The 18,851-nt window shown below is 45.7% G+C and overlaps 1 protein-coding gene across 2 annotated transcripts; it reads right to left on the bottom strand.

The window, feature by feature from the left end:
* Window positions 1-1,815: 1,815 nt before the first annotated feature.
* Window positions 1,816-18,591, bottom strand: LOC135369897 (adenosine receptor A2a-like). Of its 2 annotated transcripts, XM_064603481.1 has the most exons (3): window positions 17,881-18,591; window positions 2,835-3,321; window positions 1,816-2,310 (listed from the first exon to the last, which is right to left on the bottom strand). In XM_064603481.1, the coding sequence occupies exons 1-2, from the start codon at window positions 18,460-18,462 to the stop codon at window positions 2,836-2,838; spliced, it is 1,068 nt and encodes a 355-aa protein (XP_064459551.1). In that variant the 5' UTR covers window positions 18,463-18,591; the 3' UTR covers window positions 1,816-2,310; window position 2,835. The 2 variants fall into 2 exon arrangements, with proteins under 2 accessions (XP_064459551.1, XP_064459550.1); XM_064603480.1 differs by having other exon boundaries at window positions 1,816-3,321.
* Between the last annotated feature and the right edge of the window lie 260 nt (window positions 18,592-18,851).

Raw genomic sequence — 18,851 nt, 5'->3', positions numbered from 1 at the left:
TGCTCAGCGTGTAGCTACAGAGCTTCGGCTATTTTTAATTTGTATATATATATATACAGAGAGAGAGAAAGAAAGAGAAGACAGAAGCTGTGTGCATTGTGGAGATTAATGGTGTGTGTACAGTTTGTTAGCTGAAACACTCCACTTGGCACACCGAGAGAAATAAACAAGGGGCCCTTTCCAAATGGGGTACTGGAACTATTCGAGAAAAGTGCGTATTCCTTCACAAACGATTATGGCAGTGTTCCGGGGCACTGAGATTATCTGCTATACACGCGTTGTATCATTTCCTAGCTTGTAGTTTCAACTTAAGACGCACTCATGCAGTCTCGGTAACGTTCGCTTCCGGAGAGAGTTATTGGCTGCACCTTCGCAAAATTGTTTTCTCTCCTTTGCTTTCCTCCCGCGATTGAAGGAAGTAATGTAATCGACGCCAGCGTGCAGAACGTGATAGCCAAAGCCAATAGCCAAAGCCAATAGCCACGACAAAGCCATTATATTCATTCGCAGGGATCTGGAAAACTGCAGTAAGCTTGTCGAATTTGTTGATTGCAATCAATTCCCCGACTGTTATAGGGAATGACACCACAGTTTGGCCGAAATATCGCGAATGGGCGTTCCGAGAGAAACGATTTTTTTTTTTTTTTTGCATCTCCCATGTATTGAAAATTTGACAAACTTTAATTTGCCAAAAATCGTGGATCGCGTGGGGCCTTCAAAAATATGTCATTCCCTAGATAAACTCGAGGGGAACACGCCTGTACCTGTTTCGTGTAGAAATCTAACGAGGTTTACGAGAACCCTGCGAACAAAAATTCCCCATAAACTTTCTTAGGAAGAGAGTCCGCCTTAAGAACGTAAGTATTGAGAAAAAAAAGACGGAGCAAGCTGAGTTAATTGGCACTTGGATAGTTTCGGGTTCGCTGCTTCAATATGCGTATATGGCCCTTGTACATGGCGCCTACATTAATTTGATTCTCCGCTTCTCTGTTGCTTTTTAATTTACCGCAGATGACGTCCGGAGAGGCTGCTGCGTCGATGAGCTTGCAAAGTTCGTGCGCAGTTAAGATGAGCCTATGTGAAGTGAGCCATGAGCCGACGAGCACGCGAATATACCAGGTTGCTGCGACATTGACTTGTTGAGCTTCGTGAGCCGCAAGATGTGCTCACGTACACATCATATACTAAACATGGCCGCCGCAAGGGTAAAAACAATGTCTGAAAATCTGGTTTCATTCCTAATTCTTTACTAATTTTTTTTCTTTTTAGATGGCAGCTTCCTTTAAGGACTCCCAGTTCACATAGGGTATGTGGTATATGGGGTATGTGAATAAATAAATAAATATAGAATAATGAAAGATGAAAGTCACTGAAAAGGTTAGCCAGCTGTAGGAGTCGAACCCACATCTTCTGGATTGCCGGTCCAGGGCTCTATATTGTTCCAGCCTCAGAACATCAGTTCTCTCAAATATAGAATAGCTTATCGCAGGCTGCGTGTTCCCCCGGGGGGGATATGTTTATCAAGAAAAAGAAAGGAAATGTCAGCCAGACGAAGGTCGGCTTGCTATTCCAAACACAAAAAAAGGGAAAAGAAGAAAAGAAAAAGTAGAAAAGGGGAAGAAAAGAAAACTGCCCCCCTGCTCTACCCCATTGCCTTTGGTAATGTGGTGAAGTGGAATGATGATTCGAGCCACGGTGATGACCGCAGTCCTACGGCGTCCAAAAAAAGGTCAGAAGGGCTTCGAGGACAGAGCGTTGGTGGGCTCGGTTTGCCCACGGATCGAGCGAATTCGACAAAGTGAAGGGAGACGAGAGTAAACGGACAACATGAGACAATATATGTATTTACACATTCACATACAACAGTGAGCGCACATGGTGGTGTACGGCCAGCACAATATTAACAACGCTGAGATCATGGCACATTCTGCGCCGTCGTTACTTGAGTGGCGCTGTACGTATAAGTGCATGTGACTTCAATAAATTACATTAAGTTAGGAACAAGAAAACACGTGACAGCAAAGCGTGCCAGAAGAGTCTATCCTGGGACCTTCGCGGGTGATGTCCTGGACAATGGCACATGAGATATTCTCTCTGCGTTTTCTGCGGCGGGCTTTCGATCCAGACGGATGTCGACGCACTTCTCCGTGAAGGTGACCCAGGAGGCGTATACCATACTCTCGTGATCTCCTTTTCCCTGCCTCTGCGTGTCTCATGTATAGCAGCTGTCGCTACGAGGCGCTGGAAGGTGTCTGGTGGGGATATCAGCGAGCCTTCGTTGTTTTCCTGGTGTTTTTGCGCGTGCCACACCTTCAGAAGGAAAGGTGGAGTAGTTACACTTTGTAGGAGGTAATATAGTTGTCGCGTATGTTGGGCCTAAAAGGTTGCAAAGTTCTACCCGCTACCTCACTCACAAAACAGAACTTCACCGCATAGCACGTTGTCTGCCAACCATCGCCAGGAACGTGAGGGTTACGGCTTCTTATTCGGTGAGCGAGGAGGGCGATAGAGGGCGTACGGCGTTTTTGTAGCAATTTCGATATATGATAATTGCGTTTACCACCCCTTTTACACCCTTTATCAGACGCTACGTTGACCTAGGTGGTAACTATCGAAGTTACCACATTTTCACACCTTTTTTTTTTCTTCTCTGAAATGGTTAGGCAACAGATTACGTATACCTGTTGTTGTATCGCCTATAATACTATGTCGCCCCCTCCCTCCTCTTTGGCTTGAAGTACTTTGCGAGGTGCAGTGCTTACTTCTCCCCTTTTTCTTTTCCTTTTTTTTAATCGCGTGACGCGGTTGGTCACGAGTAACCTTGTCAATCGTACCTCAATCAGCAAGCTCAGCGGCTCGATTCACTGCCGACACTGGACTGGGTCTGAGCTTGTGGCTGAGGGTGCGCTCCTCCGGCGCTAAACATCCGCAGCCGAACGATCTCTTCAGAGCCGCCCTGAAGTCGCTCATCTGATAGGCGTACAGGAACGGGTTAAGAGCGGGATTTAAATGGGACAGGACGACGAGGCAGTCGAATAACCACTGCGGAGGATCACACCCGTTACAGAAGGCTTTGACGCAATTCAACGTGTACAGGGGGAACCAGCAAAGCATGAAGAAGATGACGATGGAGAAGAGGATCTTGGCGGTGCGGACCTCCCGACGGCTGACCATGGGCACGACGGAACGCGCGCTGTTTGGGCGGAAAACGCTGGAGACGTGCATTGGAGTCAGGCTGTTGTTCTTCAGCGGATGCTGCTCGCCGCTGGTATCGGCAAAGTTGTTCCGAACGGCATTTTCGAAGGATGAGATCTGGCGGACCTGCGAGAGAAAAAAAAAAAAAACGGTACAGTTTTAGAGAAAAGAATTACGCACCCTGAGAAAAATCCACAGGACGCATATATGCTGCCTCCCATGTGTTTCTGCTGTGGCCCCTCCATCCACATGTACGTCTGCACATCGCTCATGGCTACAGTTGTTTCGCGGAGTAAAACAAGAAGCAGAACGTCGTGGCTATCATAATTTATGCGTCTAATTATTTTCATAATTTATGCTTCTAGTTTATGCACCTAATTCTTTTCATAATTTATGCGTCGTCTTCCATTCATAATTTATGCGTCTACTTCTTTTCGTAATTTATGCGTCGTCTTCTATGCATAATTTATGCTTCTAATTTCCGCGTACACAACGCTAAAACTTATTAAATATGTATTCCCAACAAGCAATAGCAGTTCGTAAGAAAGCATTGTGTCGTGCGGGGCTTGAAGTGGTTCGAAGCCAAGATTACCCAGTTGAAATGTATTGGTTTTGGTAAGGCCTAGTTCAATTTCAAATCAGTATCTTTCTTCTCTTTTTTTTTTTTTTTTTTTTACGCAGCGCTCTATTTAACCCGATAGGAACGAGGCTTACTACTACTGAAATATTTCCACGAAACTCGGTTGTCCTCTTTCTCAGCTTCAATATTTCATTTCGGCGACGCAATAACAACCAGTAGTGTAACGACACACCACAACCCTGTCCGCGTAATCCGAACGTAGCGTAATAAATCTAAAAAAAAAAAAAAAACATTTCAAATATAGTAGCACCTCGACTAGTGCAGGGTGTTGTGTCAACCTCACGGCCAATTTGCATCTCATATATATGTATAGTATCAAGTTCGCGCAAGATGTGTATAGGACATGTAGAACGTCACCCGCCATGGGAAGGTCGTCTCATGTTTCGCGCTGGGAGCCTGTTATGTATATGGCACGCTGATTCAGACGGAAGGAGCCTCGTGAAATAAGAATGAATTATCTGGGCGCGGTCCTGCTACGGACAGCAGTTTCGTCGGCGCTGCGGCCGTGCTTTCCCCATGTTGTATTTATTGAAGGTTACTGCGTTCGGGTTTATGTCCTTGTCCTCGTATCTGTGTATGCGCGATGCGGTGGTGCGCTTCATTTCGTGAGTTATCGTTTTCACTGATTGTGGCTGTGACCGGCACAGAGGTGTTATATGTGGGGAGAGGACAGTGCGAAGGAAAAAGAGGTGAGAGGGTTGGTATGCGCCCTGGGCCGACTTCGAGGGAACTGTGCTGGCATCCATCGAGAAAATATTTGGAAAACACAGGGATTAAGCTCAGACATTATATCCGGTTGTATGATTCGAACTTACCACCCACACTCCGAGAGGCAAAAAAAAAAAAGAAAGAAAGAAAAAGTACTTTCGCGGACTAGACCATTAGTTAACTACACCATTAGTTCCTTTCGTGACTAAATGCGCGAAAGTTTAGGCGAATTTTGAGGACCGTCTGCAGAGCTGGGGAGTAAATTTCTGGGTCAGAGTTTAAAATGAGGAGCAACTGCAATCTTACGGGGACTACAAACTGTAACTGTGCCCCCATTCACTCCCGTTATTTCTCAAAGTAGATAAGTGGGTGCTGTGTTGGTGCCGATAGCGGTTGTAATATTATGGCTAAAGTGGAACTCCGCAACAAAATCACCACAATAGTTGTGGTATATCCTTAATCTCTTGGATGTCGGGAACATGTGTACGAAATATCTCGGTCCAACACCGTGCAGATTTTACTCAAACGAATTATTACGGAGCGAGCGTTTCGCTTCTGTGAAGCGAGAGGGCGCTAAAGCAACACACTGCTGACATCATCCGGCATCCGGCAAGCGAGAAAGAATGCAGGCTTGGAAGCAGACGACAATGCTGGGTGACGTCACGGAATCCTCCTCCGGACGGACCGCCCGCTCTTCGCATTTCGGTTTCGGTTTGCTATTGTCATCATTTACGAATTAATTACTCGCGCAAAATGCGAATGTTGTGTTCGGTATCGAAGGGTGAGGTTCCTGTTCGGTATGATGCTCACCTAATTTTCATTTTTAGTTTTTTCGTTTTCTTCAAAGAGGTGTTCAAAGAGAGTTCGTCGCAGTGTTGACAGATAACGCAGCGAGCGCGTATCAGCTAATCTGTTGAGCTCGACCGAATTCTACATCGTTATTCCATCGTCCCGGTAACCGTATACGTCCACTCCGTAGAGACACACACAGCCACGTGGATGATGGATGGTACTTTCTCACCGGTTCAAAGGCAGAAAGATGCCTACGACGACACGTCGTGTTGCAATGCGTTGGAACAGTACGATAGACGACTCCCTTATTTTTCATTGCCAGGGTATATAGGTCTATGCCCGCCCGGATATCACGGTAGATATACGGCACCGTGCCTCTTGCGGTTACTTGACATCGGAATACCATTACTTAACGGAGCTGTTGAAGGTAAACAGCGTTAATGAGGATTGCCGTGAACGAAAACAGTGCCGTTAATCAGGTTGCAGAGAATAAGAGTCAGTAACTCTTACATTAAGTAGATTCCTCCTAGATTAACTGGCGCGCGCGCAAAACACCTATAAGACTCGTGTCGTGGCCTAATTTGCTCTATTCTCACATATAGGGCGATTCCTTTCTCCTTATCTCGTATTTTCGGGAGTAAATAAACTGATTGATTGATTTCCTTAATGTGATGACCATGCATGTTCTCGTAGCGGATAATTTTTGCAAACACGCCGTAAACAAAATTGTCAGGACTGTCCCCCCTTTGTTATATTTTTCTTTTCTTTTTTTTTCCCCTTCTTTTTCAAACTCCAATCTAGGCTTACTGGGCCGCATCCGGCGATTAAGCCTGGATGCCTTGTGGAACAAATTCGCTGCATATATAACAGGCGAGCCCTGGTACACAAAGGCCGTGCCCAGCGAATATGGGTTTTGCGAGTACAAGTTCAATTTGCACAGCAGCGGGGGACTGCTTGATTACTACCCGGGGACCCGAAACTTGTTTTCGACGCGCAGTTGTGTCACGCTAATTATTTCACCGAACGCCTCCTTGTTATGTGTGTGTGTTTTTCTCGTCAGTGTATACAATGAGGATTTGCGCGGGTGAAGTTTTTGTCTGTGTGTGTTTTTTTTTTTCGTGTTTTTTTTACCGTCCGGTTGGGACAGCAAAGCAAAACACTTGGGCTTCTTCGGGGGGAGATTTTAGCAACCTTACGGAGCGCATAAATATACGCCTTGAATACAAGCAACACAATCGCGTATTATTAACTAAAAATACTGCTCAAAAGAATAAATTATGATAATTTCAACATTAATTATGCTCGTCATATACTAATGAGAGCATATAAATTATGCGGGCGTCGTATAAATCTCAAAGTAGTCCGAACTTTAATTTGTTGTTGTTGTTGTTGAAAAGTTTACCAAAAAGAGGAGACCGTCGCCTTATCCAGTCATTGACGGAAAAAATAGATAGCGGCCGCTACCATCTTGATTTTTGTCCTTGTACCGCCCAATGTGCTTGTAACCCTTTTGCTTCTTGTGTGTTGCTTTGCTGTCTTTCTTGACGCATTCACGATAGAATTTATTGTTCAAGTGAGCGTAATTTTTTTTTTTCTAACTCCAATGTCGTGCTAGATACTGGGAGGTAGTGGGTTCGTGTCCTACCGCCATCTGCGTTGTCTGAGCTTTTCCCTGTGTTTTTTTTTTTTTTCGCACTGTCTAGGCAGGTGTCTGCACAGCTTCCCCTAAAGTCGGCCCTGGACGCATACCAACCCCCTTTCTCCCATTCCTTCGTGCATATCTTATCTTCATCCATATCCACGCGTCCGTCCGTACGGTGCTTATAGCAACAGTTGCTTCCCGGTGCTACCACCAAATAAAGAAAAACATTCATTCAATACATCCTCTCCATGGATTCTCTCGATGGAGTGCAATTTTTTTTTCGACACATATTTTTTATTTTAAAAAAATGTATTAGTGTTGCATAAATTTCGTTTTCGCAAGTGGGTGACAAGGCCAGGTGAACATCCCGTAGGGCAGCGTATGCAACTACTGGACGTCTAATTAAAAACGAATCAAAAAAGTAAAAACGATTCTAAAACGACACTAAAACCTAATCGAAAAACTAATTAAATGCGCTAGAGAAGTGCGTAGTTCTGGTTTCGGCTCATTTGCATAATAAGATTCGGAAATTTAATATATCGGGATACGTTCGCTTCTCAGAATGTTTAAAAAGGACGATGGATTTGAATAATATATGGCTGGCTGCAATACCGCTATCTCCTATTTCCCAGAAAACATTTAATTCATAAGGTAATTAATTAATTTGAGCTAATTAGTCGTCCAGTAGTTGCGTGTATACAAGATGTCCGCCTGGCCGTATAACCCACCCGCGAAAACGAAACGTATGCAGCTATCATGAATGTATAATACGAATGAATAATTATATATAAATATTTATAAATAATGAATAATTATACGAATAAAATAGAAATACGTGTCCATAAAAACAAAGGCTGTATGTACCACTCCTGGAATGATACATACTTCTGTATCTTCCTCATCTCGTCGCAAACAACGTGTCAGACTGCATATCAAAGTGACATCTGGTGGACTTCATTCGAACGACGTCCATTTCCGTCGCTGTCCATTAGGAAGTGGAGACCGAAACACGGGGCAGATCATCATTCTTCGCGTAAATCCGCCGCAAATCCCTTCCACGTCACGAAATTCACGCGATCGCATTCGCTGGTATTAGGCTCCCGTTCGGGTGGCGCCCGGTCTGCAATCAATTGGTCAGCACGTCCACGTCTGTTGACGATGTCCAGCTGTCTTGCACGTCCGCGTGAAACGAGAAACGGAAACGCCGCGGATTCTCGGATCGTTGGGCCGAGAAATTAACGACGGCGCCACGCGCTGGTAGCTGGGGAAACGATATTAGAGGAAGGGTTGACGATCCAATATATGTGCTGAGGTATAAGAAGAGAGTGAGGTGCAAATATTATGTACTGGTCAGTGGCTTGGTGTACACTCTACAAACAGAACTTCGCCGCATAGCACGCTGCGCGCCAACCGTTGTCACGAGTGATAGTGTTATCGCTGGTGATTGGAAGACAGAGGGGGGCGTACGCCTTTTTGTGACAATTTCATATATCCAAATTGCCACAAAAAGGCGTACGCCCATAACTCCGAATCAGAAGCGATAACCCTATCATTCGTGGCAATGCGCTCTTAAAAATGAACTTCACCGCATAGCACGCTCGTAGCCAACCATCACTTCGAATGATATCGTTATCTGCCCTGATTTGTTGAAAACGGGAGGCGTACGCCTTTTCTGTGCCAATTACGAACAGCATGAGTGTCACAGAAAAGGCGTACGCCTCCCGTTTTCAGCAAATCACGGCAGAGTTTGTGCGCATCGTTTACTCGTTTGTGTGTGAGTTTATTTAACGATTCCGGGAAAAAAATAACGTGTCTAATCGTATTCCTAATTTGAGGGGGGGGGGGGTCGTATTTTTCAGTACGTCTTTTTGTAGCATAGACAACAGGCTTTAGGACAATCATGATAATTCGTAATGTCTGATATTTGTCTGTTTGTATTTTGAACGAATTCATGGATAATTCGATTATCCACGTTTTATACCGCACTTTAGCGCACATTCAGCCACGTACCCCCCATTGCTGCTAGTATACGTACATAATCGCTGATCTTCCCCCCTCATATTGTACTCTGGTATTAATTAATGTCCCCCACCCCACCCCCCGTTATTCGCATTCAGTCATCTTTTTGTGTTTCGGATAGAAAAGAAAGACGGAGATGTCAGCTCTATTGCCCAAGGGCCCTCTACTATTCCAGATTGCTTAGCAGCACCATGTGACTCAACTTTCTTTCTTCCATTTGTTATACTCGCGTATCCTGTTTTTGGCACGGGGACTGGAACGTGATCTCCACAACAACATCATCAACAATTCCTCCTCCTTTTGAGCTGCGGATAATTACCGAGGGGGTCGAATAACGCTTAGGGGGAACGCCAAAGGTGCGAAAAAAAGCTCGTCGGGTCAGCGAAGGACGCGAAGACAAATCGATCCTGGAAAACTTACAGCCGCGTCAGCGAATAGCTCGATCCTATCGCTGACACCGCGATGGGTTGCCTACTCGTGGTAACATGCAGGTTACCATAGCGATGGCAGCATTCCCCAATAACAACACCAAATGTCCTCTGGTTGTACGTATAATGTCCTAACGGGATCGTACGTCCTACGGATATCTGAGGGATATCCATAGGACGTACGTATTCGTCAGGACATTATGCGTACATCCAGAGGATGTTCGGTGTTGTTGGGGTTCCTTGCGTTAGCTAACGGCCGAAGTTGTCCTTCGTGTGAAAGGCGACAGTGCAGAGCATGCGGGTGTCCTTTCTTCTCTATGGGGTGCTCGTCTGTTTCGCACATGAATTTTGCGCATGAATTCGCACATGAATTGCACATGAATTTTGAGTTCAAGGCTATATGGCTGTCCTGCGCAGATCCTTTTCTTTTTTCTTTTTTTTACAGTCGTTGGGTATCATACACGACAGGGAGTAGCGTTGAGATATCCACGAAATTTGACATCTTCTGTTCACCCCGCTGACTGAGACGTCCTTACAAGCCCTTCAAGGCATGTCCTCGGGAGCTCCTTGTCCCACCTGCAGATCGAATTGTAGTGAGGTGACTAAGCTATATATAGGGTAGGCTTCCTCCGTCTTCGGTCCTTAGCCAAGCAGACCCTCCACCTCTTTGTGTCCTTCTTTCATTGATTACTTCCCATTCCGAGACAGACACTTCGATAGTCTCTTGCATCATAGTATCATCAGTAGTATACACTCGGGAGTATTGAGGAAAAAAACATTGTTCCGTCTGGAAAAATCAGTCGGAATACCCAGAGAAATCGTCATTCAGCACCTCCCTCCACACGGTGCTTTCTGTTCTTATAGCTTAATATTGAATGTCGAAAAAAATGCGTTTCAGCTGTACGTAGTGCCTCACTAGAGCATTGCGTTAGAAGATGTGGACAGACGAGCATAATAGGACAAAAGCCCCTCGCAACACAGCACCCCTCGGTATATTATTACACTCGCTTCCCGACGTATTGTTTGAGCACCCACAAAGAATGACCCGCACACAAAGCGTAGATTTGGAAAGTGCAAATCGTTTATTAATGCTTCCACCGAAATAAGCGCTGCTGGATTTTATGCACATCACATCCATAAAAGGAGCGCATTATGCATCATAAAAGAAGTGCCATCACACAGAAGGCTTCCAGACGGGGTCGTGCTTCCGTTTAGCCATGCAGAATCTGTACGTTCACGCTTGCTCTACACTCTTAGAAATGAACTTCACGGCATAGCACGCTCCTAGCCAACCATTATCTCGAATGATATCGCTATCTGCCCTGATTTGTTGAAAACGGGAGGCGTACGCCTTTTCTGTGACACTTATGCTGTTCATAATTGTCACAGAAAAGGCGTACGCCTCCCGTTTTCAACAAATCAGGGCAGATAGCGATATCATTCGAGATAATGGTTGGCTAGGAGCGTGCTATGCCGTGAAGTTCATTTTTAAGAGTGTATATGAGAACGCTCACTTATTGTGCACTCTTAAAAATGAACTTCACCGCATGGCACGCTCCTAGCCAACCCTAATCTCAAACGATATCGTTTTCTGCCCTGATTTCTTGAAATCCGGAGGCGTACGCCTTTTTTTGTGACAATTATGAACAGCATAAGTGTCACAAAAAAAGGCGTGCGCCTTCAATTTTCAACAAATCAGGCCAGATAACGATATCATTCGAGATGATGGTTGGCTAGGAGCGTGCTATGCGGTGAAGTTCATTTTTAAGAGTGTTCAAAATGGCATAGCCTAGCACATCCGTCCGGTTTCCTCCAAGCTGTATAGCACCGGCCGCGTGGGAAGCGTTAAACACTCGCGGTATATTATTTAGATTGAACAGCCGGAAGTTATGATGACGAGAACCGCGAAACAAATTTCCGGTACAGCCAGACGACGCCCCTGGTTAAAGCCCCGGTTAAAGCCCCGGTACGAGCTCAGCGCCCTTCAGCGGAAGAAACAAAAAAAAAAAAAGGAACAAAATGGCCCGTTAATATTGACGCTGAGCGAGGCTTGTTGCGTCCGTGCTGTGACCTACATGGGTTCCTCCACCGCCCCCCTGGCGAGCGAAAACAAAAGCTAAACGAGCTTTTTTGTGGTTGCTTAAATTAATTACGTATACGTATGACTGGGTTACCAGGTCGGGACAGTTTCAAGGATGTCATCTAGTTATGGCTTTTAGAAATGCGTGGGTTTAAAAGAGCAGCGAAATAATATTCCATAAATTGTCGTTTTTGGCCGCGGCGTATTGCGCAGCAAATACGGTGAGCTCTAGCAAAGGAACAACTACAGTCACTAAATAAGTGACACGACATGTGACATATACGACTACAGTCATATAGATATAGTGACTGTAGGAACGACGAGCGAAGCAGACTTGTAGCGCGCGAGAGAGGCATCTGATCCACACACCTTCTACAAACCCTCCACTCCTTCGAAGAGCGCGTAAGAGAACGAGGGTGGTCCATCATGTGACCCGCGACGTAGCTCGGCCAACGCCATCGATACAGAAGTCCTGCTTATTGCCTCCTCTCTCTCCTTCGCTACGTGATTATATAAAGTCAGAATAGACGATTTCAGGAAATCCCAGTGCTCCTTGCGCACGCATTGCATCCTGGGAGATTACTGTAATGAACAAGGGAGAACTCCCTCGCGTTTCGTTTTCGCTGACCTTGACACCTCGTGACAGCTCGCCGAGAGAGGCGAAACCGAAACAGTTTGGAGACCTTCTCCTCCTTTGTTGTAAGTAACTGCCCATAGTTCAAAGCGGCGCTAAGCACTCTGGGATTTTCTGAAGTTGTCATGACGTCTGCTACCGCGATTCGCCGTTCTGCGAATTCAAGAACTCGCAAATGATTGCGGCTAACTTGGAACCTGCACACCTGAATATGTAGACAAGAAGTGCAAGACGCTTTCCAGAAAATCAGTTTTGAGAAAGATATGGGACCATTTTGCGATTTATTTCTAAGTACTACTCGCAGACGACGGTGGTTCGTCTTCATGGCCACGACCGCTGAATGCACGTTCGTGATTGGCTACCACCGTCGAAAACACGATCCTAATTGGCTGACTCTTAGTTGTTACGTCACGTCGACGAGTAAGCAGGCTTTCTTTAGCTAGGTGGTGTTGGCTCAGCACGGCCGAAGTGACGTAACAGTATCTAACGAACGAATTTTCAGTGGCCAGTGAGAGCTCACAACTGCACGTCACGCAATCCTGTTACTACGCAGGTCTGCTGACGTCACGCATGGAGATCTTGCGTTTGACATGCAGAAATGGCCGAGTGCTTTTGACAGGCAGATTGACACTTGAGCCGTCTGACATTTTTCTTAAGAAAAAAAAGTAAGCCGAAGCCCTTTGACTGCACATACAGTGTATGTTCTTATTCGTGTATTCAGACGAGCGACATAGTCACGGAATATTCTAGCGGAAGAAAGAGCGAAAATACTGTTTACAGAGACGAAGTTCCGTCCCGTGTTGTGTTGAGCATTCACCGGGAGTGGCGTATATTGCGCATTTAGCAGACGACACTTAGCAGACCACGCCGTCAGCGTCTTTTCCTGTCGTCTGCTACGGAATATCTTGTGACTGTGGCGCAGGATATTCCCCATATATGGTTAGCAGTGTACGTGAAGACACGACGTTGAACGCTCGCGCTCACGTGACAGCAGAAAGCTATGACGTTTTTCGCATCTTCCGCTTCCGGGGAAACATCACTCGTGTGAATACACAGTATAAGTGACGAAAGGTCTCCATGCAGAACAAAATGGCGCACTGGATAGCCGTTATTGAGTCGTCATTTTTGCTTAGGGTTTCCGGAAGAATGCTTGCATAATCCACCCTCGAAGTCGGCCCACGACGCGTATTAACCCACTCCTTCCTGCTGTCCTTGCTGCATCTGCCCACGTCTGTACACGAGCCACAGCTGCAGTCGCTTCGCTGTATACTTTAAATGCACGACGTAATGCGCCTATGTTAGCTGGCTATATACCCGTGAGGCTAATGCGTGAAGGCCTCAACGTGTATGCGGCGTCATAGAAACGCTAAAACACATATGCTGCACATGGCGCTCGGGAGCAGCCATGCATACGCTGCATAACAATTTCCCCGTGAATGTGGATGTGTCTCGTTAACGATGCATGCGTGCATTTCAGTTCCCCCGAGACGTTATTTCTACGTATAAATGGTACCAGTAACAATGGGGGGTTCCCCGAGCCATTAATAATGTAAGCCCCTTACCAATAATGGAAAGAGTTCGCGGAACATCCTGCACGCAGAATGCTGTTTATATTTTTTAAAAAAAGAGAGAGAGTTTGTGTTTATCATCCGCCGAGGACCTGGTTCCTCTGACGTCAGAGCTTGAAGTGAAACTTTCTCCAACGATTTCTATCTCGCAGACTATATACGACACGTATAGAGGAATAATTATATTTTACTCAGTATACCCTACACCCTTAAAAATGAACTTCACCGCATAGCAGACTCCTAGCCAACCATCATCTCAAATGATATCGTTATATCTGCCCTGATTTGTTGAAAACGGGAGGCGTACACCTTTTCTGTGACACTTATGCTGTTCATAATTGTCACAAAAAAAAAGCGTACGCCTTCCGTTTTCAACAAATCAGGGCAGATAACGATATCACTAAAGACTATGGTTGGCTAGGAGCGTGATATGTGATGAAGTTCATTTTTAAGAGTGTATGATGTGTGGTACAATGCGTACACTCTTAAAAATGAACTTCACCTCATAGCACGCTCTTAGCCAACCATCATCTCGAATGATATCGTTATCTGCCCTGATTTGTTGAAAACACGGGGCGTACGCCTTTTCTGTGACAATTATGAACAGCATAAGTGTCACAGAAATGGCGTACGCCCCCCATTTTCAACAAATTAGGGCAGATAACGATGTCATTCGAGATAATGGTTGGCTAGGAGCGTGCTATGAGGTGAAGTTCATTTTTAAGAGTGTACAGCGAAGCATATAAGACACATTTAAGACATTTGGCATCCGGACTGGACTGGGAATTTTGCATGGTTTACTTTCAAGATGTTTCTCTCTCTCTCTCTCTCTCTCTCTAGCCTGCAGTATTGGACTAGCAGGGCTCGGAACAAACAGCTCCACATTTTTGCTGTCTTTCTAAACTAATGTAACTAGACATTTGTGTAGCATTTGAGTGTTATAACAACATTTCGCTCGACTGCAGAATCAAGCATAGGTTGCGCGTATCCAGCATATTCACTAGGGTTCGAAAAACGGACGGTAAACAAACAAAGAACGAACGATAAGGAATATAATTAGGTCTCTGTGTCAAAAGGGTTCCGCTCTCTACCCACTGTGTAGTAGTTTGCGCTCCACTTCACATTGGTTGACTGAACATCAGGGGCACCCGATAATAGAGACGTTTGGTCAAAATACTAATATATAATGAATAGATGGACTTCTCGAATGGGAGATATATACACCTCTCACGACACTTTGTCACAACCGTCTTAACAAGAACAACATGCACAGGCGAAAGAAGATGCTATTTTTTTTTAAAAAAGGTGTAGCCGCATGACTGCATAAGCGTAGAAAAGGTTCATGGGCGGGGGGGTCGGATTAAAGGAGCAGTGAAACCTCATCCGTAAAATATTTTCGTTTTTGGCTGCAGCAAGTTGTGCATTACAGTATCGGGAACCCCGGACCTATTTTTGCAGACCGGGATTTCGGGATTATTCCGGACGATAAAGCCGAGGCAGCACCCATGCGCAGCCTTTGAGTAGAGTACTCTGGTTATTCCTGGGTGCGTTTTGTGTAATCATTTCAATCATTCCAATCAAAGTGTTCCTCATAACTTAATGATTTCAATTCTTTTTTAATATACATATATAATTATCGATAAACTGGCTTTTTCTTACGTTCACCTCAAATAACGAGGATAATTATTGACTCACGTATCAGAACCTGGTAAGCATCAAGAAGAGAATGTCCGACTAGTTTATGTTGAAGAACAACTGGCGTTCGGAACTCCGGATGGTTCACGTTCTTGTTCAAGGAGACGTTTGTGAAGAACCTTCGTGGAAGGCCCAATAGCTGCACTCTTAAAAATGAACTTCACCACATAGCACGCTCCTAGCCAACCATCATCTCGAATGACAACGTTCTCGCCCCTGGTTTGTTGAAGACGGGAGGCGGAGCCTATTCCGTGCCGTGCATAATGAGCACAAAATAGGCTCCGCCTCCCGTTTTCAGCAAAACTAGGGCGAGAACGTTGTCATTCGGGATGATGGTTGGCTACACTCTTACATATAAACTTCACCACATAGCACGCTCCTAGCCAACCATCATCTCGAATGATATCGTTATCTGCCCTGATTTGTTGAAAACGGGAGGCGTACGCCTTTTTTGTGACACTTATGCTCTTCATAATTGTCACAGAAAAGGCGTACGCCTCCCGTTTTCAACAAATCAGAGCAGATAACGATATCATTTGAGATGATGGTTGGATAAGAGCGTGCTATGTGGTGAAGTTCATTTTTAAGAGTGTATTTTCAGTAACTTGCTATATGCCTCCTTAACTATAAAAATGCAATCTATCTTTGACAGACAAGGCGTAAAACAATACGCTGGACAAATGGCCTCGTAGAAACTATAAACCTACACCTCCGATCCCAGCGATTGTTCTTCTTTGTGCTGTTGTTCACGTGCCCGCCCCTGTTATTGTTCCACCGTTCTGAATCGCGACTGCACCACAGTACACTGTTTAAACAGAACTTCGCCACATAGCACGCTCCTAGCCAACCGTCATTCCGAATGATATCATTCTGGGTCTTTATTTGCTGAAAATGGGAGGAGGCGCCTATCTAGGACACATTATGCTTGTCCCAGACAGGCCCCTCCTCCTGTTTTGAACGAATCATGACACAGAATGATATAATTCGGTATGGTGGTTGGCTAGGAGCGTGCTATGTGGTGAAGTTCTGTTTTAACAGTGTAGGTTTGCAGTATTCTACACTCTTAAAAATGAACTTCACCACATAGCACGATGCTACCCAACCATCATCCCGAATGACAACGTTCTCGCCCCTGATTTGTTGGAAACGGGAGGCGGAGCCTATTCTGTGCCGTGCATAATTAGCACAAAATAGCCTCCGCCTCCCGTTTTCAACAAATCAGGGGCGAGAACGTCGTCATTCGGGATGATGGTTGGCTAGGATCGTGCTATGTGGTGAAGTTCATATGAGTGTACTCAAGTCCCGAAATCCCGGGACTGTTTCGAGAAAACCCCGGGTTTTCGGGACGTGAAACACAGCCGGGATTCCGGGATATCCCGGATTCCAACACTAGTACCATGCGTTTAGCCGCCATTCTATTGCTTCTGTAACAGTTTTGTAAACGCCTGGCTCCTTATTGAGCTGGATTGGAAACCTTTCTTTATCCGTTACACATTTCTATAGACTTTCTTTTGCAACAATCTGGTTTCTCCGCAAAGACGAGTTTTTAAATCTAAATTATCATTACTCAATGCCAGTTTTTACTCTCGCCAAGGGCCCAGTCGGCTCTTTCACTCGGGAACTACAGGAAATAAGAAACAACTGAGGCTACCGACGTCAATGGTGACGACATAAGCGATCCTATCTCCTCTGCCAGGGAACTAATTACAGTTAATTACGGCAATTATTTTGCCTTGGGAGACTTATACGTCTATAAGAGGTCCTCATTGATGCTACCGCCCCTGGCTCTTTGGCCTGTTTATAACGGATGTCTGCTTAGCATCGTATACGCGCATGCATGTGAGACATTGGGAAAAGATGTTAGGGTAGCGATTGCTATGTTCGTCAGCACTTCATGCCGAAACCTTTTTTTAGCATTGACAATAAGTTAGCAAAAAAATCGCAAAAACATCATGTCCTAGAACTTGTGATGAGGATAACCTTTAGGATCATGTCGCGAAACGAAGGATCTAAGGTTTTAAGCACGACTACCTAACAATCAAAGCTCATGGTTAGCCAGGGACTTGCATTCGTCGCAGAAAAACTGTATACAAACTCCACTTCGTTACACACTCTTAGAAATGAACTTCACCGCATAGCACGCTCCTAGCCAACCATAATCTCGAATGATATCGTTAGCTGCCCGGATTTGTTAAAAACGGGAGGCGTACGCCTTTTCTGTTCTGTTCTGTTCAATTATGAACAGCATAAGTGTCACAAAAAAGGCGTACGCCTCCCGTTTTCAACAAATCAGGGCAGATAACGATATCATTCGAGATTATGGTTGGCTAGGAGCGTGCTATGCGGTGAAGTTCATTTTTAAGAGTGCAGTTTTTTTTTTTTTTTTTTTTTAACGTGTGTATAAAGTACTAGAATAAATTGTTTTCATGTTAGAACGCCCCCGTCACTTTGGCGCTATGCCAGCATCCTGATATCTCACCTGCTTCCGCACAACCCGGTAGATCCTGCAGTAGCAATACGCGATCAGCAGCGCCGGATACACAATGGTGGCGAAGTACAGGAACACGAGGAACCCGTACCGCATGACTGGCAAAAACAAACAGTACCCGTCGGGGGCCGCTTCCACACTGTTCCATCCAAACAGGGGCATGAAACCCACGACGCATCCCAAGACCCAACATGCCGCGATCACGCGGACCACGATAGACGTCGACGCCAAGCGCTTGTAAGTCATCGGATGCAGGATGGCCCAGTACCTGTCCAGGGACACGGCAACCAGGTGCAGGATGGACACGGTACACAGCACAATGAGGAACGAAAGCATGGCGACACATGACACAGGAGCATGACGGGGTAGACCCGCTTTCGTGAGGATCGCGAAGGGGATCCCAAAGAGTCCGACCAGAAGATCTGTGGCGGCGAGGCTGAGGATGTAATAGTTGGTCAGCCGCCGGAGACGACGCTCTCGCGTGAAGCAGAACAAGACGGCGAAGTTGCCGAGCACGGCGACCAAAGCAACGGAAGCTTCGATCGCGGTGTAAGCCGCTAGTGGCAGAGCCATGCACGCGGCACGAGCTCACGTGCGTTGCTCACGCGGTCTCCGTAACTGTTCGACTGGTTTGACGACGGCGGAACGACGGAGTATTCGACATCCGGAGGTGGAGAGATGCTTTCCGGAACAGAAGCAGGCGCGCGCGGCCGTGGCAGGCGGAGTCGACAGAGTCACGTGGTATTATGAATGACGCGCGCGCGCAGTTTGTTTGCAGATTCGTCGTCTGTTCCGGGTTTCCAACAACGGCAAGCCGGTTTTCGTCTCACCACCACCACCGACATGCAACAGGTGTTTAGAGAGGAGAATGTTTGAAGGCATGGGGCCATCTCATTGCATGGAAGCTTAAAAAGGAAAGGGGTCAAATGTGCTGCAAATTACAAAAATAAATTACATCGTGG

This window comes from Ornithodoros turicata, chromosome 10 (assembly GCF_037126465.1).
Source record: "Ornithodoros turicata isolate Travis chromosome 10, ASM3712646v1, whole genome shotgun sequence".
NCBI lineage: Eukaryota > Metazoa > Arthropoda > Arachnida > Ixodida > Argasidae > Ornithodoros > Ornithodoros turicata.
The sequence above is the reverse complement of the archived record's forward strand: the minus strand, read 5'-3'. Positions and strand labels throughout refer to the sequence as shown.

Bases quoted from the DNA above. Each gene is read 5' to 3' on its own strand.
- LOC135369897 (XM_064603480.1), bottom strand. From the start codon at position 18,462: ATGGCTCTGCCACTAGCGGCTTACACCGCGATCGAAGCTTCCGTTGCT. The intron at 3,322-17,880 runs GTGAGATATCAG...TTTCTCTCGCAG, and splicing joins ACCGGGTTGTGCGGAAGCAG to GTCCGCCAGATCTCATCCTT.